This window comes from Gracilinanus agilis, chromosome 1 (genome assembly GCF_016433145.1).
Source record: "Gracilinanus agilis isolate LMUSP501 chromosome 1, AgileGrace, whole genome shotgun sequence".
Lineage (NCBI taxonomy): Eukaryota > Metazoa > Chordata > Mammalia > Didelphimorphia > Didelphidae > Gracilinanus > Gracilinanus agilis.
This window is the reverse complement of record NC_058130.1, coordinates 125,735,116-125,762,007: the sequence shown is the minus strand read 5'-3', so window position 1 is coordinate 125,762,007 and position 26,892 is coordinate 125,735,116. Positions and strand designations below refer to the sequence as shown.

General features: G+C 34.3%; 1 protein-coding gene across 1 annotated transcript in view; it reads left to right on the top strand.

Annotated features, from left to right (window-relative positions):
- JAK2 (Janus kinase 2) overlaps positions 1-26,892 on the top strand; it is a 67,500-nt gene that overhangs the window by 11,681 nt on the left and 28,927 nt on the right. The window contains exons 6-11 of the mRNA XM_044656661.1: positions 14,643-14,800; positions 15,623-15,734; positions 18,566-18,752; positions 20,450-20,577; positions 23,062-23,196; positions 25,968-26,055. Coding sequence (XP_044512596.1) covers positions 14,643-14,800; positions 15,623-15,734; positions 18,566-18,752; positions 20,450-20,577; positions 23,062-23,196; positions 25,968-26,055 — 808 coding nt within the window. The remainder of the gene's footprint in view (positions 1-14,642; positions 14,801-15,622; positions 15,735-18,565; positions 18,753-20,449; positions 20,578-23,061; positions 23,197-25,967; positions 26,056-26,892) is intronic.

The window sequence follows — 26,892 nt, the reverse complement described above, 5'->3', positions numbered from 1 at the left end:
TCTATGATCTCATTTAATCTAAGATGTATCCAGTTCAGTAATACTTACTTCATGCTATCAAAATATTTCACATCTTATATAAATGCAAAGCAAAAACAATTTTCGTGGTACCTAGCTCAATACCAGGCACAAATAGGCATTTTAATATCCAAAGAAGAGAAAATATGAACTTATGTGAAACCTCAAACTTTTAATAGTTTTTTTTAAAGTGTATATATATTTTAACAAGGTAGTAATAAAGTATGCATTTACTTATCATTTAAATGTTAAATCTTTGTGGGCTGATACCTCTAATTTAGATCTTCTTACCTGTCCCCATTTGTAACTTATTGTAATGCAGGGTTTTTGCATTGCAGTATTAGCCTAGGCTAAGCTGTCAGTTACCCTGAATGGAATCTTGACGATGACATGTGCCATGGGCAGATGCCAACTGGAAGTTGGGCTGAGACTATAAAAGCCCTTGCAAACCCAAGCCTGGGTTCTGCTTTCCCTTGACTTCACCCTGCTCACCTATTTACCTCTGACCTTCCCCCTTGGGCCCCGGATGGTGAAGGGTGGTGGAATTGTGGGTAGGAAAATAGGATAGTCTAGATCTTAGGACCTTCTTTAAGAGCAACCCAACTACATCTATTTCCTTTACAACTGATTAGCTAGTGAATCAAATTAATTTCTAACCAGAGACCGTTTAGCTCTGGCCGAGGGCAGCCAGCCCTAGGCCTGCCAAGATCTTCTTAGGACCTTAGCCAGCACCAGTCAGCTGACTATAGCAACAGCTTAGTAACACCAAGCCCTCTTATCTTTGGTCATTCCTTCCCCAGTTTCAATAAACCCCTTAGTCTTTAATCTGAGAATCTTGTGATTATTCCTATACCACCAAGGCTAAGGAGATTGGGGAAGAGGAGAGAATACTGAGCAGTTTGAGGTTCAGACTGAGGTTGAACCAAACCTCTATTGCTGGGACAGGAAGTTCAGTCAGCCACTTCCTGCCAGTCTGCCATCATCCAATAAGAGGCAGTTACCCCAGCAGGGATGGGCCACCCACCAGACATCATAAAGGAGCCTAATAGCTAGCAGTGAAGATTCACTGGGCACTTAGCTTCCAGGGTTTGAATTTATACCTATACCAAATTCATTCCCAGCTGAGGAATACTCAACCTTGATAACATCCATCCCAATCACCTGCAAGACTAATTACTGGCTCCAAGGCCCTAGTAGTAACTTTACCACCTGCATAACACTATGCCACTCTTTTTCTAGTTAGTGCCCAGAGTGATCCTCAAGGAGTAGAGGATATAGTATTCTCATGGAAAAATGTTAACAATATATTTTGTATACTTAGTCTTTCATTCCTAAATGTTAAAAAGAAATGAGTTGTTGATATAATATATTTATATCTATATATCTCTCTATCTCCTGGATCTTCTTGAGGATAGATTGTATATATGGATTTCAGAGATAGTATGAATAGAGGAGGGGTTATCTGCCCAGGCCTAGGCTGGCTATAGTTGGTGAGGGAGAAACAAACACTCCTCTCACAATTGTTGTTGATATAATTTATGCCTCTCCTCCCTGACAGGCTTGATTGATTAAGCCTGTTAGTTGTTCCCTTCTAACAGTTTGCCCAGGCAGGGAACCCCTGAGAGATTGGGTGGATGGTTAACCTCTCTAGGTCCCAACCTGAGGTTGGATTAGATGTTGATAAGGGCTATTGATTGGCTATTGGAAATGTTGTTATCTGACTGTGTATTGATCTCCCTTTCCCAAGGGCTTTGGTATAATAACCACTCAGGAAAGGTACTTGTTGGTAAAACACTATATTGAATTTATTGATGGGGTAAGAAAAACAAGGTAACAGGATTGAGGACCTAGGAACCCTATTGCTAATTGATTGGCTATTAATCTAATTATTAATCAAGTCTGGAGATTAATCAAGGCTTGTAGAAACTGTAGGTTCTTCACCCTCTCTCTAACTCTGACCTGACTTGGCCACAGCCAAGCCAGAGATTAGGGAAGGCTATTGATGATGTTGATAGATGAATCAGTATCCTCTTCAGCTCTAATATTAATAGTGTTGATTGATCACTAGCTCTCTCTCAGTAGGATAACAGGTCACAGGTTTCAGGCCTACCCTTTTTCTCTTCACCTCCCTCCTTCCCAAATCCTTGCTCCAAAATGAGCCAACATGACTTGTTCCTTGGGGGTATTTATAGGGCTGGGGCTTTTTGCCCTTGGCTCATGGCACCTGGGAACATTCCAAGCCTCTCAACTGCCTGTGCTGTCATTCAAAGCGGCATTCATCTTGTCCCAGATAATGATTTTAACATAAATAAGGTCACTATGGATTATTCGTTAAACTGAACCTGATATGTTTTGTGTGATAGTCCTAAATATCTTTATACTTCCTGAATGTCTCCACCTAAATGAACTGAACTTCAGACTAGAAATTTCTAAAGTGCAATTAATGCTTTTCCACAGACCAGCTCCCTTACAGGATTCTTTACTTCTGTCATTGGTACAGCCATTCTCCTATTCCCTTGACTTGAAATTTTCCCTTTTCCCTACATTCAGTCATTTACTAAATGTTACTGATTCTTGGTGATATCTCTTAAATTTGTCCTTGTACTTTTCATTTTCACTGGCAGGGCTGCAATCTGGGGCTTCTTTGCTTTACAGTTAGACTATCCATGTAGTCTCCTAAATTATCTCTTTATCTCTAGCCCTCCCTGATTCAGTCTCTCTTATAAGTTCCAACATCATCATCCCCAAATACTGTTTTTTTTTTTTTGTTTTTTTTTTAAACCCTTGTACTTCGGTGTATTGTCTCATAGGTGGAAGATTGGTAAGGGTGGGCAATGGGGGTCAAGTGACTTGCCCAGGGTCACACAGCTGGGAAGTGGCTGAGGCCGAGTTTGAACCTAGGACCTCCTGTCTCTAGGCCTGACTCTCACTCCACTGAGCTACCCAGCTGCCCCCCCAAATACTGTTTTGTCATTCCCTTTTTTCAGAATCCTTAAGCCATTCATTATTTGAACAGGCTTGTTTTTGTTTCCCACTATTCCTCTTTAAGAACCCCACTTTAACCAAATTCTTATGTTCTTTGTTATCTGTACAGTGTTTCCCTTCAGCCTCAGTTGATTGCTGACTCTCCTGACTTTCTAAAGTAACTATTTTTAAAAATCTTTAATTGCCCATAAGGCACTGGATTCATCCCTGTGACAGTTAGAATGTTACTTTGTATGATTATTTGCTTTTTTTAATATCATGCTTACCACTAATACTAGATTATAAACTCCCTGAGGGTAATGGCATTGGGGATGCCTCTTCATTAACACTACACATGGTAACTTTCATAAATTAAAATGATCATATTTCAAAATTGGATTTAATTACACAATTAGTGTAATGAAATAATGCTTGTTGATTGATTAGGAGTGAGGCAACTAGGTGGCATAATGGATCTAGAGTCAGGAATTGTTGAATTCAAATGGGGATTCAAACATTTCATGGCTCTGGGACCCCAAGTAAGTCATTTAACCTCTGCATGAGTTTCTTCATCTGTAAAATGGGGATAATAATAGCACCTACCTCCTAAGGTTGTTTTGAAGAGAGATTGAGATAGTATTTTTAAAGCCCTTTGAAAGTTGTAAATTACTATAGAAATGCTAGCATTTATATCTAATAATGGTATCCTTTCCCTTTTCATTTGGTAAAATAACAAGTGTACTCTTGCCCATAGAGATTAAGCCATAATATATGAAAATGATGAACAAAACTGAACAACATATTGAAAAACACCTAACATGTTAATGTTTGATGTTATCTACCAGTAGACTCTCATGCCTGCAAGGGTACATTATGGTACATTTTTATATCTCTTCTTTGAGGCCAAGTGGTAGTTCCCCACCTTCCCACTCCCATCAGGATTATTACAGTTGTATATTTTATTTGCCTGGCTCTGCTTACTTCACTTTGTATTAGTTCGTGCAGGTCTTTCCATTCTTCTCTATATTCATCATGTTTGTTTCTTACAGCACTATAATATTCCATTACATTCATTTACCACAATTTGTTTAACCATTCCCTCAATAATGGACATCTTCTTTGGTTCCATTTCTTTGCTACCACCAAAAATGCTAACATAAAATATTTTAGCTCATATGGAACCTTTTTTTTGGTAAGTGAACCTCCTTGGTGGTTATGCCTAGAAAAATGAAGTGTCTGAGTTAGAAAGTATTTTAGTCACTTTATTTCCATAATTCCTTATTGCTCTCAAGAAGCATGTAGGAATTAAGTTGACTTGCTTAGAGTTACATAGCTATTAATAGATTAATAGTCAGGCATGGAATTTCAATCTAGGTCTTCTGGACTCTAAGCCCAGCAAATTCTCCACAATACCAGGCTTCCAATTCAACTTTTTATTCAACTGACCTCATGGGAAATGGAGGGGTATATGATAGGGTCAAAGTAGACTATAGTTTATTTCCTGTGAATATCTATATTCAGTGAGTGGCATAAGAAATAGATTATCATGGAAATATATAATAAAAAAACTATGAACTGGTGGTATGGTGAAAACTAGGAATAACAGATAGGTAACCAGAATGATGCTCTCCTATCATCAAAATGCGAGAATATTTAGTGAAAGGCCCCTAACACATGGAGTATTTCTTTTCTGAAAATTTGGTCAAGAATCACACAAGAAATGAAGAGTCATGGATGAGTTTCATTTGAAACTGAAGGAAGGAAAAAATCCTATAATGTTAGGTTATAAAAATAATTTCTAGCAGATCATGGGTTTTAAAATTAGAAGATTGGGATCTCAAATCATTTCATAAATTCAATCACATTGTTCTCAGTGAATGTAAAACTTTTTGTTTACCATTAATAAATAAAATAGTATAAAATATAGCTTATTTCATTGTTTAATAATTTCAATTCAATAATATATTATAATGTACATAATATGTGTGCAATAATCCAAATATATTAGCTTATAAGTAAATATACATATATCATAGGCACGTATTCAATTTACTTTTTCTGATAAAGGTGTGAGATCAAAAAAGGAATGGAGACCACTGATCTGATGGAATTTTCAAAACTCAACAAGTTTAAGACAACTGGGAAAATCATTTTTGAGATGAGGAACTGAGTCTCAGTGAGTTGAGGTGACTTTTAAGAGGTTGTTTGGGATATAGGAAGCAGAGCTGACATTGAGACACTTAGCTTTTGTGAGATAAAAATGAGAAAATGTCTATAAAACCCCTTGAAAGTGCTATGTAAATGCCAATTGTTAATTCTAATGATAATAAATATCTCTGACTTTCTTCATGTCAAAAATTAAGGAGTTAGCTTCATGATCTCTCTAAAGCCCTTTGTAATTCAACTAAATTCAACAAATATTTATAAAAGACTTAATAAATACAAGGCACTAGAGAGAGACAAAGAAAAGGAAGCAATCTATGCCTTCACAGAACTCATCTTATACTATGGAAATTTAATATGTACATAAGTATTAAATATAAAATGTCTGAAGAGAGAATATTAAGAAAAGGCCTTAAGCCAGGCCTCCTCCTGTCCCTGAAAGTCTCACTTTTTTGTCCTAAAATTTTCAGCTTTGATATAAATTATAATCATATAGTTTAGTGCTTTTTCTATTATAAGCTCTTTGTGGAGAAAGATCATGTCTCATTCTTCTCTATATTGCTTTTCTCCCAATTAAGTATTAAGGAGTATAAGGATAGGCTTTATAAGTAAGTGGCATCTGCACTGAATCTTAAAGGAATATAAAAATTTTCAACTCTAAAATTCTGTGATTGTATGAAATAATTACATATAGTTTGTAATTGTAAACTAATTTGTTCATGCAATAGTTGGGAATATTTTGTGAATATAAGTACTAGCTACCATTGATTCTCTGAACCTTTTAGAAAGACAACAAAACATAACCAAATGATTTAATCATGTGTCATAATGAGTGACGTTTTTCTCCTCATTACTGATCTGTAGAACTTCAGGTTTCTTTTTTTCTAACACTTTCCTGTGAAATAAGTGATAGGTCATGCTCAAATGGCAGAAGATTGTAGTTGTACAATTAAAACAACTCTTCCTTCCTGAGCAAAATGGGTACAGCTTTTTAAAAAATAAGTATTTCACAAGACTTAACTGATTCCTCTTAAATATATGTTTTCCTTTTTGAAAAGCATATATTTTGCCCCCTCTTTCTCTAAATTTAGAAAGGCTAAATTGAGGTGAATCTGTGTAGCTAATTTGTCACTAGACAAGTGGTTTGTAAAGCTCTTTCTTTGTTACTACTGAAAATTATTTTTTAGTTCTTTTCTTCTTCTAAGCACAGTTAAACTTATTGTAGGTATCTGCTATTTTCTGTTCTCTGAGCTTACATGGATACTTGGTAAATGCTAATTTTTTGACGCTACAACAATTAACATTTATCTCTTGTCCCTTGGAAGATGTAATAGAAAACCTGATAACATATTTTAGTCCAAAAAGAAATGAAAGAACTGTTATATTTACCAATGTCTTATTTAGTCTTGGAACCTTGTCAAGTTTTGTGAATTTTTCCAGACCACTAGACCAGTATTCTCTAAACAGTTTTGATCATGTGCTCCTTGTTGAACATATACTCCAATATATGTGTAGTTGTTTGGAGATTATGTACCTAGACTACTGTACTTAAATACATTATAAAACATTCAATAGAAACTTAAAAGGAAGAGAAAAAGATAAAATAAATTATATTTTAAAAAATTTTATTAGTAGTACACAAACCTTTGCTCATTAAGAGCAATATGATTTTTTAAAAATCTTGGTTAACATTTTGGGATTCAGCAATTTGAAAATCCGAATCTAAGTTTAGCTTATTTTGACTTATTTTTAATGACTTTTATGGTAAAAAAAGAAAACTCAAAAAATTAAATAGCTCCGGTCAGAAGCACAACATCGACAGAACTTAATCATACTCATTTTTCAATCCCATCCAGCAATAAAATAGATTTTTGTTAAAATTCAGCTAGCAAAATTGCATATTCTCTGATGTCACAGAGAAGTTAATGAAGATGCCCAAATGGGTCTTGGTTTCCTTGGAATGGACAGCCTTCATTTCCTCCTAATGAAGATTGAGGAGTCAGGGAAAGGAGGTAGTCTTGGAATTAGGATTATACATCTTTCTGTTCTGTGTTTAGTTATTTAAGCCCTAGCCCAGTGGCAGCATCAACTTCTCCTGTGTCTATTTTTTTTGCTAACTGCTTGCTCCTGCTCCAGATGCTATACTGTCAGCTATTCTCAGGCTATCCTTACTGAAAATAGCTAAGTCATTCACTATTGGGAGGAAAGAGAAGCCACAACTATCAGCAAAGTGCTCTTGTTGTCTGGAAAGTAGTTTGTAGAAACTAGTATAGACCAACATCGATGTTTCACACTGAATCCTAAGATAAGTCAAAATAGGTACATGCTTTAGACCCAAATGCTAATGCCATAAGCAAATTAAGGGATTATTAGGATTAATTAAACCATAGGGATAATGAGGACCATTTGGAATAATTGGGATTTTAGCAGCTAAGGACAGGGTAAAGAACAGTGAGTAAGGTTTCTTTAACGCCAGACAGGATCTTGGGAAGGGTGCCTGTTGGAATTCTGGGGTAGCCGGAGTCATTTGGTTTCCCAACTGCTGACCTGCACAGCTTGGGGTCACCAGGAGAGTTTTTCCTTAGGAGAAGGCTGGTGTTTCTGTTCTCTGGAACACTGAGAAATAAGTGGCAGGTGAAGGAGGAGAACAGGTTGGAGTTTCTGGAATAAGTTTGTGGAGGTAATCAATAGGAAAGAGAGAGAGAGAGAGACTGTTTTTCCTCTGTGGTGACTGAGAGGGCCAAGCCATTTTGAGGCCTGCTTAGGCCAAAAAGCCTAGCTAGGCCTAGAAGGGCTGGCAATTGGCACAGAGCGTGATTAACCGAACTGGTTTAAAGCTGAAAGAGATCTAAGGAGACAGTAAACTTACTTATATAAGAAAGAGAGAGGCAGCTTTTTTCCCCTCTATGTGACTGCAGAGTGGGCAGGGCCTTTGAGGCCTACCAAAGGCCCAGAAGCCTTACTAGGCCAAGAAAGTACTGACAGTTGGGGGAGTGATCTGAAGGCATACAAGGAGGCAGTGAATTTATATATATATATATATATTTTTTTAGAATAGGTTTTTTAGCATAGATTCTGGGGATTCAGTTTAGTGATAAGGAGTTGTAAGTTAGGCTCAGAGAAACCTGAGCAAGAAGCAAGTTCTTGCAAACTAGACGGAAATGGGTAAAAACTTAGCTCCCTGTTAGATTTAGGGTTCCTAATTCTCAATCTTCATTACCTTTCCTCAAACCTTTTCCAATATTTATTAAATAGAGGCTTTCTTACATTTGTCTACAGTCGTTATCCATTGTGCAGGCCCAGTTACATGGAGTTCCCCCCACTTAACATTCCTATATTAACATTCCTGGCTGTTCTTATTTGCAACATTATTGTGATAAATTGTATTAACAGGATCATGGACTATTTTGTCTGCCAGATCTGTGGATATGGGAAGAATTTATGACTAAAAAAGAGATAAAGAGCATCATGGGATATAAAAATGTATACTTTTGATTACATTAAATTTAAAATATTTTACACAAACAAAACCAATACAACCAAGGTTAGAAGAAAGCAGAAAGGTGGGGAACCTTTTTTACAGCAAATTTCTCTGATAAATCTTCATTTCTCAAATATATATAGAGAACTGAGTCAAATTTTTAAGAACTCAAGTCATCCTCCAGTTGATAGTCAAAGGATGTGAACAGGCAGTTTTCAGAGGAAGAAATCCAAGTTGTCTATAGTCAAATGGAAAAATGCTCTAAATCACTATTGAATAAAGGAATGCAAATTAAATCAATTGTGAAGTACCACCTCACATTTATCAGATTGGCTAATATGATAGAAAAAGGAAATGACAAATGTTGGAGGGGAAATGGGAAAACTGAGACACTAAAGCATTATTGGTGAAGTTTAAACTGATCCAACCATTCTGTAGGGCAATTTGGTACTATACTCAAAGGGTTTTAAAACTGTGTATAACTTTCTGATGCAGCATACTAGATCTGTATCCCAAAGGGATCAAAGAAAAGAAAAAAGAACCAATTTGTATAAAAATATTTATAGCGGCTCTTTCTGTGGTAGAAAAGAATTGGAAACTTGGAGTATCCCCATCAATTGGAGAATGGCCAAATAAGTTGTGGTAGATGGTTGTGATAGAATACTCTTATGCTATAAGAAATGATGGGCAGGATGCTTTCAGAAGAAAATTGGAAAGATTTGAATGAACTGATGCAAAGTGAACTGAGTGAACCAGAAGAGCAGTGTACAATATACTAATACAGTTTACAGAAATATTGAATAATGAGCAAGTATGAATGAATTAGCTATTCTTAGCAATATAATGATCTAAGACATTCCCAAACAACTCATGATGAAAATGCCTTCTGCCTCTAGAGAAAGAATTGATGGAGTCTTGAATATGGATTGAAGCAAACTATTTTTCATTTTCTTTCCTTTTTTGTTTGAGTTTTATTTCACAAAATGAATAATATAGAAATATGTTTTACATGATTGCATGTGTATAACCTAAATCAGATTGCTTACCATTTCAAATAGTGGGAAGGGAGAATCTGTTAAATGAACAATAGAGAAAACAGAGGAAGACTTAAGGAGAAGCTTGTTTCTTGTGAGAATTAACTTATTTAATCAAGAAATATTTTTTTAAAAGATAATTTTATAAGGAGTGAATCTGTAGAGAGATTACTTAAAATGATTAGTATCAGAGCCTGAAGATTATTATTTTACTGCCATGGCTGGAGAGAAGCAAGAGAAGAATAAAAGGAAGTTGAAAGATCCTTTCTGATAAGTCTGTTTTCACCTTCATTTTGTGAAAAAGAATTTTAGAGAAGAGACTTTCCTTGGTTTCATGAGAGAAGCTGAATGGTATGAGACTTTGTTTCTATAAGTAAAGAGATACCATCCACCATCATAATGGAAATTCTAGGTGGCTCTGAATATAACATAGCCAAAATATTCAAAATAATTATTTCTCAGCTTATTATTGAATTCATTGACTAACAAATTGTGCTTTTAGTAATTTTTAACATTTATTCATTGATATTTAAGATATTAAATATGTAGAAATGTGAGTGGTTATTGTTAAAAAGAAAGTTACTTTAATTTATTCTCTAAATAATATTTATTGAAATAGAGTGGGGCTCAAGCCAACTTATTAATAAAAAGGTTGCAATTTGATTAATTATTAAGATTCCAAAAATACCTCTGGCCTTTCCTAGAGCTCAAGGTAATAAGATTAAGCATGAGAACAAGTCAAATAGTTTGAGGAATGACCTATAAATGACGGTTGGTTGACCCATGTAACCTCCCTGCACATGTATATTACTTTACAAAGATTTTAGGTTCTTGAGCTGACCTGATGTGAGAATGCTGCAATATAATTTTTGAACCTTTGTTTCTTTCACATTAGTGCCTTTGTTTTTAAAGCATCAGATAATGAACTCTGAAATATTTTATTGTTGCCTAAAACGAAAATGTAGAACCTGAGCCATTGTTTAGCTTCTCTAATATACTATGCTTTCACACATGGTGTGCTTTCTGTGAAAACAGTATCATCCAAGTTTCTGAAAGGTAAATCAGCCTAGAAAAGATGAGATTTTTCTGCTGATGAAAATATACAAAAATGTTTTCAAGGATAACCACATTTTTTAAATTAAGGTATAATTTCCTGAGGATACTTTCTAATGGAGCTGTGCAGTTTTTATATATTTGTTAAAAGAATCCATCTCCTTGACATATATTGAAAAGCCACATTTTAAAAAAACAAACAGGGATTGTATTTTGCCTTTATATTTTCAGTGCTTATTATGATGCCTTGCTCATAAAAGCTTAATAGTTGTTTTTTTGACTGGCTGAATTCTTTTTGTTTTGACATTTTATTAAGTTGCTGTTTGTAACAAAATGAAAAATATGGGCTAATATATGTAGATTGAGAGATAAAGTATTTCTTAAGCTCTTGCTGTGAGCCTACATATTGTTAAGCATTGAAAATACAAATACATTGCAATATGGAATTCCTCCAGTTCTTTATTCCTTTGAGCACAATAGTATTCCATCACCAACAGATACCACAATTTGTTCAGCCATTCCCCAATAGAAGGACATTCTCTCATTTTCCAATTTTTTGCCACCACAAAGAGCATAGCTATAATTATATGAATATCTTAATAATTGTGTGTGTAATGGCAATGTTTAAGAGTAGATCCAAAATATATGGTTAAAAGACAAAACAATTGTGCTGATCTTTTTCAATTTCAAAGGAGTTCTTTATTTTTTTTTAGCATTCAACCAGAGCCAAGTTTTATTGTTTTTAATTCTGCCAAGAATTGTGTATACTGAATAACTCTCAACTTCTTCAGTAGTACAATATTTTGAGACAGGAAAGTTGAATGTTTTGCATTCTTTTTTAAATTTAGTTTAAGGCATGAACTTGAAATTCTAGCACTTTGCACAAAATTTTATAAAAATTTCCTTCCAGCTTGTGTACTTGGTAGAGGTAATGCTTTTCATTGAAACAAAAATGAGAAATGTTATTTCTATTAGAAACATCTGTAAGATTCTAGAAAGTTGAATCTTAAAAAAAATCACAGTATAAATCACTAAAGAATATCATTGGATCATTTTAAAAAGTATTTATGAAGCATCTATTATGTATCAGATATTGGAGATACAGGTACAAAGAATAGAATAATCCCTACTTGTACTGAGATTGCATTCTAATGATATATAGTAAGTACATATAAAAATGTATACAGCATAAATATAAAATTAATGAATAACTATCAGCATACATTCTGAAAGTAAATAGGTGGTATGAGAACTAGGTCACTAGCTATAGCAGGAATCAAGAAAAACTCCCGGCAAAAGATGTTACCTAAGCTACATCTTAGAGGAAGAGATTCTATGACTGTCGTGGTGAACCTTTTAGAGATGGAGTGCCGGGGCCTGGCGCTACCCCACCCCCTCATATCAAGTGCCATGCTGCTCCCCCCCCCCCAACACCATGTGCTGTGCTTCCCTACCCCCTTACTCTATACAGGGTAGGGAGTAAGTGCTTCCATTGGACTGCTGGGTGGAGGGGCAGGTGAAGTGAGAAATGCCCTTAGAAAGTGTAGAGAAGGGGAGGGGAGTGGCCTGAGCGCTCAGCTCCCCTCCAAATGTGCTACCTGTGAGCTGCCTGCTTAACCCTCTGTGTGCTCCCTTTGGGCTACTGGGTAGAGGGGCAGGTGGTGTGAAAAGTGTTGTCAGGCATGGTGGAGAGGGGGAAGGGAGCAGCTGTCTGAGTCCCTCTGCCTTTCTAGTAATGAACTCTGGGAGTTGAGGGAGAGCAGCCGAGTACCCACAGAGAGCACTCTACATGCCATCTTTGGCACCCATTTAAGATTCCCCATCCTCATCAGAGAACATACTGCAGACAACATTTTGAAAGTAGGAATTCTTATGCCAATATCATTTTTAAAAATTGTGTTTTCTTTCCCCAATTAGATTATAATCTTGAAGGCAATAATTGATTCTTCAATTTATTTTGGATCTTCATAATGCCTAATGTGTTGCTTTCTACATACACACTAGGCACTCAAATGTTGAAATTTTAACTGAAATCACGAGGTACTTTTTTTGTTCTGGTACATTATCGGTAATACAAGTAATGAGTGCTCTTGTACTAGAGTTTATATGGTTAGTGTGAGTGTCATGACAGTCTGAAATGGTCAGGAACCTATACAGTTGCTACATCTCACACAAACTAGAAACTAGAAACTGAAATCACGAGGTACTTTTTTTGTTCTGGTACATTATCGGTAATACAAGTAATGAGTGCTCTTGTACTAGAGTTTATATGGTTAGTGTGAGTGTCATGACAGTCTGAAATGGTCAGGAACCTATACAGTTGCTACATCTCACACAAACTAGAAACTTGAGGGAATTTCCCCAGTGTAGTGTGTTAGACATGGCTCAGAAATACCATTAGGTGCATTCTGTAAAAATCCTTTGAGATTTAGTCATTTATGTCTTGATAATTTTTTCTACTCATTCATTCACTTACAGAACATTTACTCTGTGGAACCTGTTAGATTAGCACCTTGTAGATTAAATAAAAACAGACCTATAAAAGATTTAGTAAGTACTTTAACTGTTCATAAGAAGCATAAAATTAAGTTTGGGTGATATACTTATCTGATAATATACTTGTTACTATGTGCCTAAGAAGCACATAGTCAGAATTGTGGGGGTAGTTTTGTCAAGATTGTTTTTAAAGGAGACAGGGGACATGGGGAGAGGAAAGTGGAACACCTCCTGGGAAAGAACTTTGTGTAAATAAAATAAACAAGTCATGGACAAATAATGGTAAGCAAATTAGCCTGACTAGAGCTGGCAGAATATATTGGAAAGGTACTAAGAGATAAAGTGGGAATATGTTATTAGACACAGCATCATTGCAGAGCTGGCACTTGGGTTACTCTGTAACCCCTCTTCCTAGCACCCAAAGACATTTTTTGCATGCTCCAGCCCTCTGTCCCCACCACCCATAGCAAGCACTTTCTCCCTCAATTCTCCACAATAATGAGGGCTCTGGGACAGTTTGCATTTGCCCTATGGGCACTTGAACTCAGGGAAAAGGTTCACCAAAGAGGGCTAGCATATTCTCAGTGAGGAACTTTCTCTACCAATTTAGGTTGAAACTTCTTTATACCTTAGCTTTAGAGAGTTTCCTAGCAGTATTAAGAGATTGTCACTTGCCCAAAGACACCCAGCCAGCATATGTTTGAAGAGAGTCATAACTGCAATTATATAATGACATACCAAAATGTTCAAAAATTTATCAAATGTCTACTTTGTGTGAGACATACAGGAGAAAATTTTTATGAAATAAAGTCCTTACTTTCATAGAATTTCTTTCAAGTAGGAGGAAATGAAGTATGCACACATTATTAACTTTAAAACAGGAAATAATAACTGATAAGTATATTAGAGATGTGTGGAACAATGTGTATTGTTTACAAAGAATATATAAGACCTAAGAATTGAAATTGGAGACAGGATAAAAGTGTTTGTAATATAAGAAAGCCATGTTTGGTGATGCTTCCTATTATTAGTGTTAAAGAAAAACTTTTAATTTTGTCTTTCCAAGCCATGTGGAGTGGAGGTAGGGTATTATTATTGCTACTGACATAATGAAAGGAACTAATGAAAGGAACTTTAGTTAGTTTTCATAGAAAGATTTCAATATTTTATTTGAAATATATTTCTATATACATCATAGAATGTAAATTCTTATATACATTAAGAAGCAGGTAACCTTTTGAATTATCTTTGCCTTCATTATTAACATTTGATGCTACAAGAAATCTAAATATGTACAACTTAAATCATAACATTTTATATAGTTATTAAGATGAATTATCTTTGTATAAAATAACTAGTACACAGTTGGTATTTATTAGATGGTTCTTGAACATTATTAGTAGATATTCTCTTTTCTACCTCATTGCCTTCAGGAAATTGAATTTCACTCATTGAGAGAAGCTCTGTCTTTTGTATCATTAATTGATGGATACTATAGATTAACAGCAGATGCACACCATTACCTCTGTAAAGAAGTAGCACCCCCAACAGTCCTTGAAAATATCCAAAGCAACTGTCATGGCCCAATTTCGTAAGTAATGCACACTTTAAAAAAGGGAGTGGGGGGAAGACGCACCAAGATACTTTGTACAGCAGAAATGTTTTGTTATAGTAACCCCAGTCATTATACCCATAAAATTTTGTCAACTGTCTAAATACCCTTAAAGATATCCAACCTATATGTCATACATAAATTTTCAAAATCAATTTTTTTCTGGCAGTGTGAATTTGGTCTTTTCTAAGACTTAGATGCTATTTGAAATATTACAATTATATGCATATATTAGTAAATTGCATGCCTTAGAATAGTTGTACAAATAGAGTTTTATGACATCTTGACTTTCAAGGTAATCAAAAATAGATGTGGTATTTTGAAAGAGAATGCTCATTTTAAAAATTGAATTATGATTAAAAGACAGAATATTTCAAAAAAATAAAATCATTGCTGTTGTCTCTGGGAGACTTTTTCCACCACAAAAGCCATCAGTATCCTTTGTGGGATTCCAAAACAATTGGGACATCCTCAAGATATCTTTAATATAAATAGTCAATAATTTTTTTTACCTAGAAAAATTGCCTACAAACGTAAAGAATGAAGTCTCAATTTTTTGTAATCTTCAATGTTATTTTAATTATATTTTGATGATAAATATCCATCTATTTGAAATTTTTGTTGCATACATAAATGTGACATCTTGACAAAGTCTGGTTTTGAAATGTAAATATGTATTTAAATTCATATGCATATATATTTCTATTTGTGTGTATTGTAGTAGCAGTGATCATTGTTGGCAGAATTAATTGTACTCATATCATTTTCCTAGTAAATAGATAACTTCTTCTTTACCCTTAGGATGGATTTTGCCATAAGTAAACTGAAGAAAGCAGGTAATCAGACTGGCCTCTATGTCCTTCGACGTAGCCCTAAGGACTTTAATACATATTTCCTCACTTTTGCTATTGAGGTGAGTAGACTATGATGGTGAATTATACTGCTTACCAGAACAAGAAAGAGCTTATCTAGTCCAAAGATTTTTGCACATTTAACATTATTCCTTAGTCTATAGTCAGAATGATAGCTATCCTTTGGGTGTGGTGATGCACATATTACTTAAACTCCCACTTTTAGTCTGTAGGAATGGTAATACTTTTAGTCTTCTTCCAAGATTGAATTTAAACACCTAAAAGATTTGTGATTTTTGACCACGTGAATAACTTACTTCTTCTCAATTTATTTGATGCTTTAGTCAGTAATCTTTGTTATTTGATACCACTTCTAGTGACCAGCCCTCTTTTGATGAAACTCTCCAGCCCTGGCTAGGCTGTTCCTTAGACAACAAACATATGGTCAGTCCATTGTTTGCCCCATATTCAAAACCTTTCTAAATTAGTAGCGTCCTATATGATTTTCCATTTCCAGGCATAGATTTTATCAGTATGCCATGATGAGTTATTGTATTATTTGGATAATTAATGAAAAATTGAAGAAATAAGCTATAATAAATTTATTTTATTATCTCACCTTGCAATTTTTCTGTGCTCATTGTCTCATCAGTTGGGTAAACAGTATTTTGGCCAATCCAATTCAACCCTTGGATATTTTTTGTTTTAATTTTACTTGGGGAACTTTGCCAAATGAGGAAGAACAAAATAGGTCATAAGCAATTTGATTCATTTTTAAAACACAGAGGTATAAAGAGAAATAAGAAAATCAAAAGGAAATAAAAGCACTCTAATTATAGTAGGCATGTTCATAGTTTTAAAAATTTTCAAAGTGCCCTTTATAAGCCTTGATCTCATTTAATTCCTGAGTTAAATACTATAGATTATCCCCATTTTACAGATGAGGAAACTGAAGCTCAGAGAAACTGAAGCACAATTTTTGTTGTGGAAGAAGCATTTAAACTCAGGTCTCTTTTGCCTCCAGACATCCTCCTCTTTCCACCACACAGCCCTGATGCTCATAGTCTTTAAAAACCATAATCTCTTTTAAAAGAATGGCTTTCAGCAGGATGCACTAGTGAAATGCAATTTGTATCTTTTAAAGCATAAAACTGTTAAAACTTCACTACAATGAAGATTTTGGAATAAGAAAGATCTTTGTTAGACTCTGTCCAAGAAAGAAATTAACTAAAGAAATGTGCTTAAATGAAATTTCCATAAACTCTGAAAGTACATTTTTGCTAAAGAAATAGCAAACTGAGAATCGAGGATTAGAATGGGAACCAGGAGAGTTGGGTCATAGTTCTTCTTATAGCCATGTGTTAGTTATGTAGCCTGTAGTAAGTAATTTCACTTTTTTTGGTCGTATTTAAAACAGTGATAATAATATTTACCCATGTTACCTACCTCATATTGTATGGTTTGAGTGAGATGTGAAAGTGATGTCAACTTTTTTTAAAAATTGTCCCTGTAATTTCACAACTTCTAATGTGGTTCTTCCTCTACTAATGCAAATTGGCATCTTCTCTGCAAATTATAATCTTAGTCAGTTGCCAACATGGGGAAGAGGGGGTAGTCCCTGAGAGAGTTCAGTGATTTGCCCAGTCACACAGCCAGTATATGCCAGAGGTGGGATTTGGACTCAGATCTTACTGACTCTAAGGTTAGCATTCTATCCATTATACTGCACTTTTACTTGTCAACTATGTTATTTTGTGACAAATACTTATAGCAGCTTAGATATAATTCATATAAATAGAACACAATTTGCTTTTTACAATTATAACCATTCTTATTTTTAAAACATCTTTGATTCCCAATTCAAATGAGAAAATTTCTTTACAAATCTGACTATTTTAATGTTAGCATTTGGGGTTAAAATTTGGTCAAAATATGCTCCTTCCATGAGTATTCTAAAATGGGTAACCCAAGATCATGTGAGCATGTCATAAGCAACAAATTGATACATATGAAATAATTAGTAGATCTTAATTTTTATTCTTAGTATATTAGTGACATTTTACCAAAATAATCATACTATGTTTCATGTCTTACGTTTCTCTGAAATTAAGCAAGTATTAATTGAGTGCTTGCTACTACATACCTAACAGTACTGGTTGCTTCGAAGGTTACAGAAGAACTATGATATAGTTCTTAACCTCAAGAAACTTAAAAGATTTTAGGTAAAGCAAAGATTAAGCACATGTAACTCTAAGATAATATTACAAGGTAGGATGCAAAAAAAATGTTATGCCATACTGACCTGCTGAGGTGACTTGTGAAGTGATTTGCAAACCTTAAAGCTCTATTTAGTTATTATTTTACATAAGCCTTATAACTATTTGAAAATATGATCATGGATTTTATAGATCTATAGATAATATAGAATATATATATATATATATATATATATACATACATACATATACAGAGGATAATGGGCTGAGGCATAATTTCCCCCGTCTATTCTCTTAAATTATTTATTAAGGTACAAGTAAAGAGAGTGGAAACAGAAAAGTTGGAAGAGAACCTATAAACCCTTTATCATAGCTATTTTATTTAGTAGATAACTTCTCGTTTTTAGAAAGATATTCAGAATGATTCAGAATACAAATCAGTTGTATTGTTTATTTGTTGTTAAGACTCATTACTAAGGCACTACTATTATATAATTTCATGGTTCCCTTTGACCAAAAACTGCATACATAATAATACATAATGGCAGTACATTAGATATCAGAGTTTAAATTCCCAGATTGACCCTCGTAGATTGTTTTTTCTCCCTCTTTCCAATTTAATCATTGTGACAGTTATTATGATGTATTTTTTCCTCTATATAATTAAACTCATACAGCGAGAAAGTGCCACTGATTATAAGCACTGTTTGATTACAAAAAATGAGAATGGGGAATTCAACCTTAGTGGGACTAAGAAGAGCTTCACTAATCTTAAGGATCTTTTGAATTGCTACCAAATGGAAACTGTCCGCTCAGATAGTATCATTTTCCAGTTTACCAAGTGCTGCCCTCCAAAGCCCAAAGGTAAGACTTTCTAGTCATTCTCCATTTGCTATCATAAGGATATCTTACACATATATCATTTATTTTGCTTCCTGAAATCTTAAACTTCTTTTTAAGAATTTTTAACATTTTATTTTTTCCAATTACATATAAATAATTTTTAATCAAAATTTTTCTTACATTGGTGAGACAGACCTTTCTTGTCAACTTTCTAAGTAGGCTTGGGTTGGAAAATTGTTTCATTGTATCCTTTTACTGTTTCTACTGCTCCAGAATTTGTTTTGAGGCATTATTTTAAAGTGGCTTGGAGGAGAATTTGGAAGAACTGAGGCAAATCCCTGTCTTTACTTGACCATCTTGGCTCTACTTCTCTTACACATATTTCAGGATAAAAGAGTTGTAGACTGACTTATTCTCATATTAATGGGGAACTATCAATCCATCCAAAACAGGCAGCTATCAATCCATGCATTTGGAAAAGGGCAAGTTTTGTTTTTTGTTTTTTGTTTTACTCTAAGAAAGACCCTAATATGGTGAGATTCCATAATGACAAGTACTCTTGGCATACTATAGTAATATATCAAATATGTATATACTGAGCTGATGAGAAGTACTACTGACATTTGTACATTGCTAAAATCAAATGTGTTTGTATTTAGTTTTTCAGTGCCTCATTTTCTTTAGCCCTGAATGAGAAAAATATAAACTAAAATAAAAATACATGAGAACAAATGAATCAAGCAAATGAAGATAAATGTAATGAAGATCAGTGAACAGGGTGGAGGACAAAGAGAAAGCAAGAGGGAGTCAGTAATTAAGATAGATTTATCAGGACTGACAATTTTCAAAATGGTGGATCCTCTTTCAGATTGCACTGCAGTTGAACAGTGAAGTATCACCTAGTTCTTACTATTAGAAAGGGTCAGTCCTAGTGAAACTTGTCATTAAAAATGTGTATAGTTTGGGAATCATTAATTATCAAACTATATGTTCAAGTCTTGAACTATTTCTGAAATGTAGGTATGTTATGTCTCCCAAAGCAAAAACAAAATAAACAATAGAAGTAAACAAATGCTCTTACAAAAAAACAAAGTTTAAAACCTAGCCATTTCTGGGAAGATAATAATAACTAGGTATCAAAAACAACAATGAATTGCCCCTGGGAATTTAAATTTGAAATCTTTCTACTTTCCCCTTGAAAAACTGATTTTGTGACCTTCTGATTCTTAACATGTTTTTAGGACTTAAGATGTACTAGTCCGTTAAAAGTTCAGGAATAATTAAAACATTCAAAATATGGCACATTCTTTACCATATTTTTCCCTCTGGAGTAAAAAAGCTTGCCATTTGCTGAAGTAAACATTTTGAGAAATAGACAGTAATTACATTGAAAAAGTAGTATATTTTTCTATTCTGGATGAAATTACTTTTATTCTTTATTTAATCATGTTTTATTTATTCATTTCCCTGGGAATATATCCCCAGTTCAAATATTTGAAGATCAAAATTTAATGAATAACTTCAGATACAGTAATTTTTAAAAGAAATATATCAATAAGGAACTGGTAATCATTTTGAGTGCCTACTATATTATTGTACTATATAAAATTTATCTATAATTCACTTCAAATATTTATTAGGCACTGTGCTAGACTACCAGTTCATTTATATTGTTGACAAATACATGTTCTCTTCCCTTTTGACTCTGTGTTCTCTAGATAAATCGAATCTTCTAGTCTTCAGGAGTAATGGTATTTCTGATGTCCCCACATCACCAACATTGCAGAGGCACAATAATGTGAACCAAATGGTATTTCATAAAATCAGAAATGAAGATTTAATATTTGTAAGTTATTTGATATGGACAATTTTCCATTTAAAACTGTAAGACTTAAATGTAGCACTTTGAAACAATATCTTCTTTCAGCTTCCATCATTTGTTTTATTCGTATTATAGAAGAGACATAGAAGCAAGTACTTTATTAAACTTGGATTAGGAATGAGAAAATATGCTAGTAGTTTTAATAGTAAACTATGATATTAAACTTAGATGTTACTAGGGGAATTATTAAAGAAGTAGTAAGTATAAGTTATTAGATCCCTTTCCCTTTGGGGCCTGAAAAGGAACCTTTTATTCTCTTCTACAATTAGAAAATTTACTTCTGTATAGCAGGCATCATAAGATAGTAGAAGTAGTACTAAATTGGAAGCCAGATATGTAAGTAAGCTATGTAACCATTTCTATGGGTTTCAGCTTACTTTTCTAACAATTATGAGGAGTTTGAATTAATTAAAGTCCAAGACCCCTTCTTACTTAAACATTCCTTGATGATGTCGCATATTTCAGAATTTTAGAATTCAGAAATTTAGATATTTAGATTTGAAAGAGATCTCAGTTGCCGTCTGTCTAACCCATCCCCCAAAGGAATCACCACTGCCACACTCCTTGACAAGTGGTTATCCAGCCTGTCCTTAGACTTCTCCAGGTTAATTAGAGCACCAGTTCATTCAGTTGGCATTATGGCATGGACTTCCCACTGACTGCCTTTTCCTTTAAACTATTGTGTTATGTCTCCTTCCCCTTCACTTAAGACACTTTGCTGTCCTGGATGCCTTCCTTTGTGCCCACTCCATTGTGTCAGTAGCCCTAAATTGTGGCACCCAGAATTGAACACAGTATCCTAGAAATGCAGAACTGAATACAGGATCTCTGCCATCCCTTTCCTGGAAGCAGTGCCTTATTTAATGTTTCCCAAGATCACATTAGCTTTTTTGATCCTTAGATTACAATGCTGATTCATATTTTCCTATGCCTGAGTTGGAGTTCTCCAGATCAATGTGGAGAGGAAGGTACAATATTCCCCCGAGACATCTCTTCCCTTTTATAAAGACTGAAGTGTTGGCATCCTTGCTCTTTCTCTCATTTTATAATCAGGGCACTTGTGGACACAAAAGTGTCTTTAGACCATAAGCTTCTCAAAGGCACAGACTGTCTTTTGCCTCTTTTTATGTCCCTATTGCTTAGCATAGTGCCTCACACATAGTAGATGCTTAATAAATGTTGATTGTCTGATGTACTGTCAGATAGTCATTGCATTACTTTTATGCTTTCAACATGCTTGGTTCCAGTCAGATTTGGTGAGCTCAAGATTACCCTGGAGAGACAGGTTGCCTGCCAGAAGGATTCTTTATAACATTGATTCCAAAAGTTTTTGGCTTTTCCCAGGATCTTGGGATAATAGAACTAGTCCCAGGTGCTCTCCAGATTTTAGTTCACTCTGCCATAATCTACTTTTTCCCTAAGTTGAATCAACTAACTTCTTGACACAGCCTAAAAATGATTAATTTCAGCATTTTAACCTTTAAAGTTGGATGTAGAAACTCCTGGATCAATCAGGTCTAGTATCACTTATATACTGATTCTGCTCTAAATTTTATAATTCAACTAAAACTTGACTAATCTCAAATATAAAGTAATTTAAGAATTATTCAGCCAGTCATAGTGTTTTCCTCTATAGTAAGACTACTATTGTCTCTCCTCTTCTTGCTCTCCAAATCAAAGCCCACCGATTGCCAGAGAAAGGTCCTTTTTCTTTCTAGGTCCTTTGCCTTTTGAAGACCATGAAACAAAAAACTAAGCTAAATTACAGAAAGCAGAAATCTTTTCAGAAGTTGGGATGTAGAGTTCATCTGCTTTAGTTGCAATATGTCTTAGTCTAGAAATTTTAAAAGGTTATAGATGATATTGTTATTTCTGAATATGAGAAAAAAGGTAGATTGAAAAAACAAAATGAGGTGAAAACCCTGTGGTCAAAAACTTGACTTAAAGTTGAATAAAAAGAATGGCCACATAACAGCTGTTGTAAGTATCTTTCTTATTTTTATTATTAAGTAGACACACAATTATGAACAATTAGTCACCTTTAAAAGCAATTGGAAAAAATTCTCATTAGTCATTTTCAAAATGAAACTACCATTACCTTTGGGGACTTGTTATGTTTTTATTTAATTGTAGTAAGTGTTATGTTAAATGAATCAGAGGTAGTATATTAGCATATTAAACTCTAAGACAATTATAAATTCCATAGATCATAGGACATTGAAGTATTGCTTTCAGCATCACATGTGCTATTATTGTTCTTGTTTTCAGTCTTATGTTATTTAAAGGAATGGAAGAATCACTTGATAGACCCCTAAGTTTCCCAGTTTAGCTTGCAAGTATAGATGTCATATGTTCATATTTGACTTATTTTTTTATTGATTTCCAACATTTTTTCCTTTCTACATTTCATCTTTCTCTAATGTTTTTTTATTTTTATTTTTTTTTAAGAATGAAAGCCTTGGGCAAGGCACTTTTACCAAGATTTTTAAAGGTGTAAGAAGAGAAATAGGAGACTATGGGCAGCTCCATGAAACAGAAGTCCTTTTAAAAGTTCTGGATAAAGCACATAGAAATTATTCAGAGGTTTGTATCCTCTTTTAAGTAGTTAATAGGGTTGAAAGAATAATTTTATTTTTCAACTCATTTGATTTGTTTTTGTTGTGGAATTATGTAGTAATTATAATATTTTGTTAACAGTTCTATTTCCTGATTTTTTTCAGCTTACAATCATTCTTTTTTCTTCACTCATTTCTTCCCCTGACTGGAAGAAAGAAAAAAAGAAAATCAAAGCCCTTATTAAAAATATACATAGTCAAGTAAAATAAATTCCCATATTGGACACATCCAAAAATGTATCTTATTTTGCAGATTAATCTGTTACCCCACTGCCAATAGATAGGTAGCATTCTTCATCATTGGTTCTCTTAAAGGGTAATGATTTAAATATGCATACATAGAAATCCTATTTCTAGCATATAGTATCCCTTTATTTTTTTAAGGAAAAAAAATCCCTAAAAATCAGCAATTTTTCTCATCAAGATTAAAGTAAGGATGGGCTTTTATTAAAGAAATGTATTTTCAAACTAATTAATATTAGCCTTTCCCTCTGAGTATTGAGATACTTCATATGAGATACTTCGATAGGCCAGAAATATTAGGCCCCACAAGTATTAGAGTACTAGGAACCCAAAAGCTCCAAGAATGATAAGGTAAAGTACAGCCATCCTCCTCTATCTGAGTTATCATCAAGTTTTCCACTTGTATCAGAATGAATCTTTCTTGTTAATTTTTATTTTTTATGGAGGTCTTCTATCACTATCTCCCTCCCCTACTGCTTTGTCCATAACTCAGACTATTAATCTTTGAGATTCTCCAAAATAAAACTTTACCTTAAGGGTAAACTCCTATGGCTTTTATTTAGTGAAAACGGGAGAAGAGGGAAAGCCTGCATCCTAAAAAAACTATTTATTAACCCTGTGTGCCCCCAAAGCTCACACCTTCTTCTTTCTTCTTCCCCTGGATTCTTAACTGGGGTTCCGGAAGATGTTTTAATGTTTTGATAACTATTTTGATATAATTTATTTCTTTTATAATTTATAAGTAATTAGAATATGTTATTTATGATTCCTTTATAATATTATAAAATCATATATTTTATGTATTTAAAAACATTCTGTTTTTTGTTGTTTTTTTTTAAACCCTTAACTTCTGTGTATTGGCTCATAGGTGGAAGAGTGGTAAGGGTGGGCAATGGGGGTCAAGTGACTTGCCCAGGGTCACACAGCTGGGAAGTGTCCGAGGTCAAATTGGAACCTAGGACCTCCTGTCTCTAGGCCTGACTCTTAATCCACTGAGCTGCCCAGCTGCCCCTTTAAAAACATTCTGAATAAGTTTTATAATTTTGCCAGACTACCAAAGGGGTTACCCATGATGCTAAAAAGGTTAGACACTCTAGCCCTGTCCCATCTTATTTGGTGATCTCATCAGCTCCCATGGATTCAACTGTCATTTTTATGCAAGTGATTCTCACTTTATCCATGTCATGCCCATTGCCCCTCTAAGCTCTGTCCTAGACCTTTTCCTCTTTTCCCTCTATATTCTTTTAGTGATCGTATCAACTCCCATAGATTTGATTGTTATCTCTCTATAAATGAGAATTCTCATGCTATTAATTATCTATCTTCAGGACATATTGAACTAGATGTCCTTTAGATATCTAAAACTCAACATGTTCAAAACATAATTCATCTTTCTCCTCAGTCTCCCCTCTTTTGAACTTGCATATTAATGTTGAGGCAACCACCATTCTTTCACCAGTTCACAACTTTAGTGTGACTTATCACTTGTCCCCACATATCCAATCTGTTTTCAAATCTTGACATTTCTATCTTCATAAAATCTCTAATATATGCCCCCTTCTCTCCATTTACACAGCCAGGTTCTCATCACTTCTTTCCTGAACTACTACAACAGCCTTCGAATTGGTTTTTCTTTCTCAAATCTCTGCTTCAATTCATCCACTCAGCTCCTAAAATGATTTTCCTCAGAATAGGTCTGCTTATGCTACCCCCATCCAAACTGAGTAAGCTTCAGTAGCTCCCTCTGACCTCCAGGATCAAATATAAAGTTTTGTATTTTCATTTAAATCCCTTCATGACCTGAGCCCTTCCTATCTTTTCAGTCTTTGTACTCTTGACTCTTTTTTATGAACTCTGATCCAGCTACACTGGCCTGCTTGCTGTTCTTTGCATGTAGCACACTACCTCCTGTCCCCATTCCTAGAATGTTTTCTCTTCTCTTCCTTCTCTCTATTTCCCTGGCTTCTCAAGACTTAAGTCAAATCCCACCTTTTGCAAGAGACTTTTTTCAATCCCCCTCGTTGCTAGCATCTCCCTTCTGAGATTACCTTCCACCTACTATGTATATATTTTATATGCATATTCAATATAAAATAATACATACATGTGCATATGTGTGTATATGTATATACTATGGATATATGTAATATTATGTCCATATATAAATATAAAATACATTATTATTTATCTGTTGTTTCCCCCATTAGAATGTGAGCTCTTTGAAGGCAGGTACCTTTTTCACCTTTCTTTGTATCTTCAGAGTTCCTGGTACAGAGTAAGTACTTAATAAATACTTGTTGACCAACTGACTAACTTGTTTATCTTCTGAGATAGCAGGAGATTGTTGTTATTGCTCTTGGTAGATGTCACAGCTGTTGACTCCCAGTCAAAAATCTCTGACCTATAAATCCTATAGACATATAATTATATATTACATCATAGCACCCATTTGTCACTTAGTAATCTTCCTTCTCTTACTTTTTTTATTCTTTCTAGTCTTTTTTTGAAGCAGCAAGCATGATGAGCCAGCTTTCTTACAAGCATCTGGTTTTAAATTATGGGGTCTGTGTCTGTGGAGAAGAGAGTAAGTTAAATGTTTAGTCATTTTTATGTGGATTTCATTCTTTTCCCATTGGGGGGTCCAGCCTGCTGATAGAGGAAGGTCTTTTTCAGAAGCATAGCTAAAATGTATAGAAACTGTAATTTGCCAAACCCCAGATGATGTAGGAATTTTCAGTACAACCTTTTAAATGGAAAATTAAAGTTATTGAAGAATAGGTCACATATTATTGTGCAGCTGATTAAAAATGCCAGAACCATAGAGTGCTATTCAAAACTGTCTACTTTTGCTTGTGATTGCATTTGTTTAAATATCAGCTATGCCTTTACATTATCTGGTCATGTCAGTTAAAAAAAAGTTCAATCATCAGTTCTTTGGATTCAGTAGAAAAAGACATTTAAGTAATTGTATTTTAACAAAACTAGTTATATTGGATACTTGTATGTACCCTCTTACTCATCTAGACCTTACAATGATACAGTTTATAAAAGAACATCACCCAAAAAAGGAATTCCACAATATCCTTTAGTAATACATTTCAGAACTTTTTTCATGTGTAACTTAAGCTCTTAATATTCAAATTTAAGCTCAACTTAAACAATAGCTGAAATAAGTCTGCCTGCTCAGAAATCTCTTTTTGGACTCAGGAGATTAGAGGTGTCCAGTGGAAGGATGTAGTACAGAAGACTCTCTAAGCCAGTGATGGACAACCTTTTGAGCTTGGTGTGTCAAATTTTGCCAAAAAATCGAGCATAACTTGGGTGGTGTGTCACTGTGAGAAAATTTCACAATATTTATAGTTTAAATAACAAAAATGTATAATTGTAATATATAACTGTACTTAATAAACCAAAATAGGTA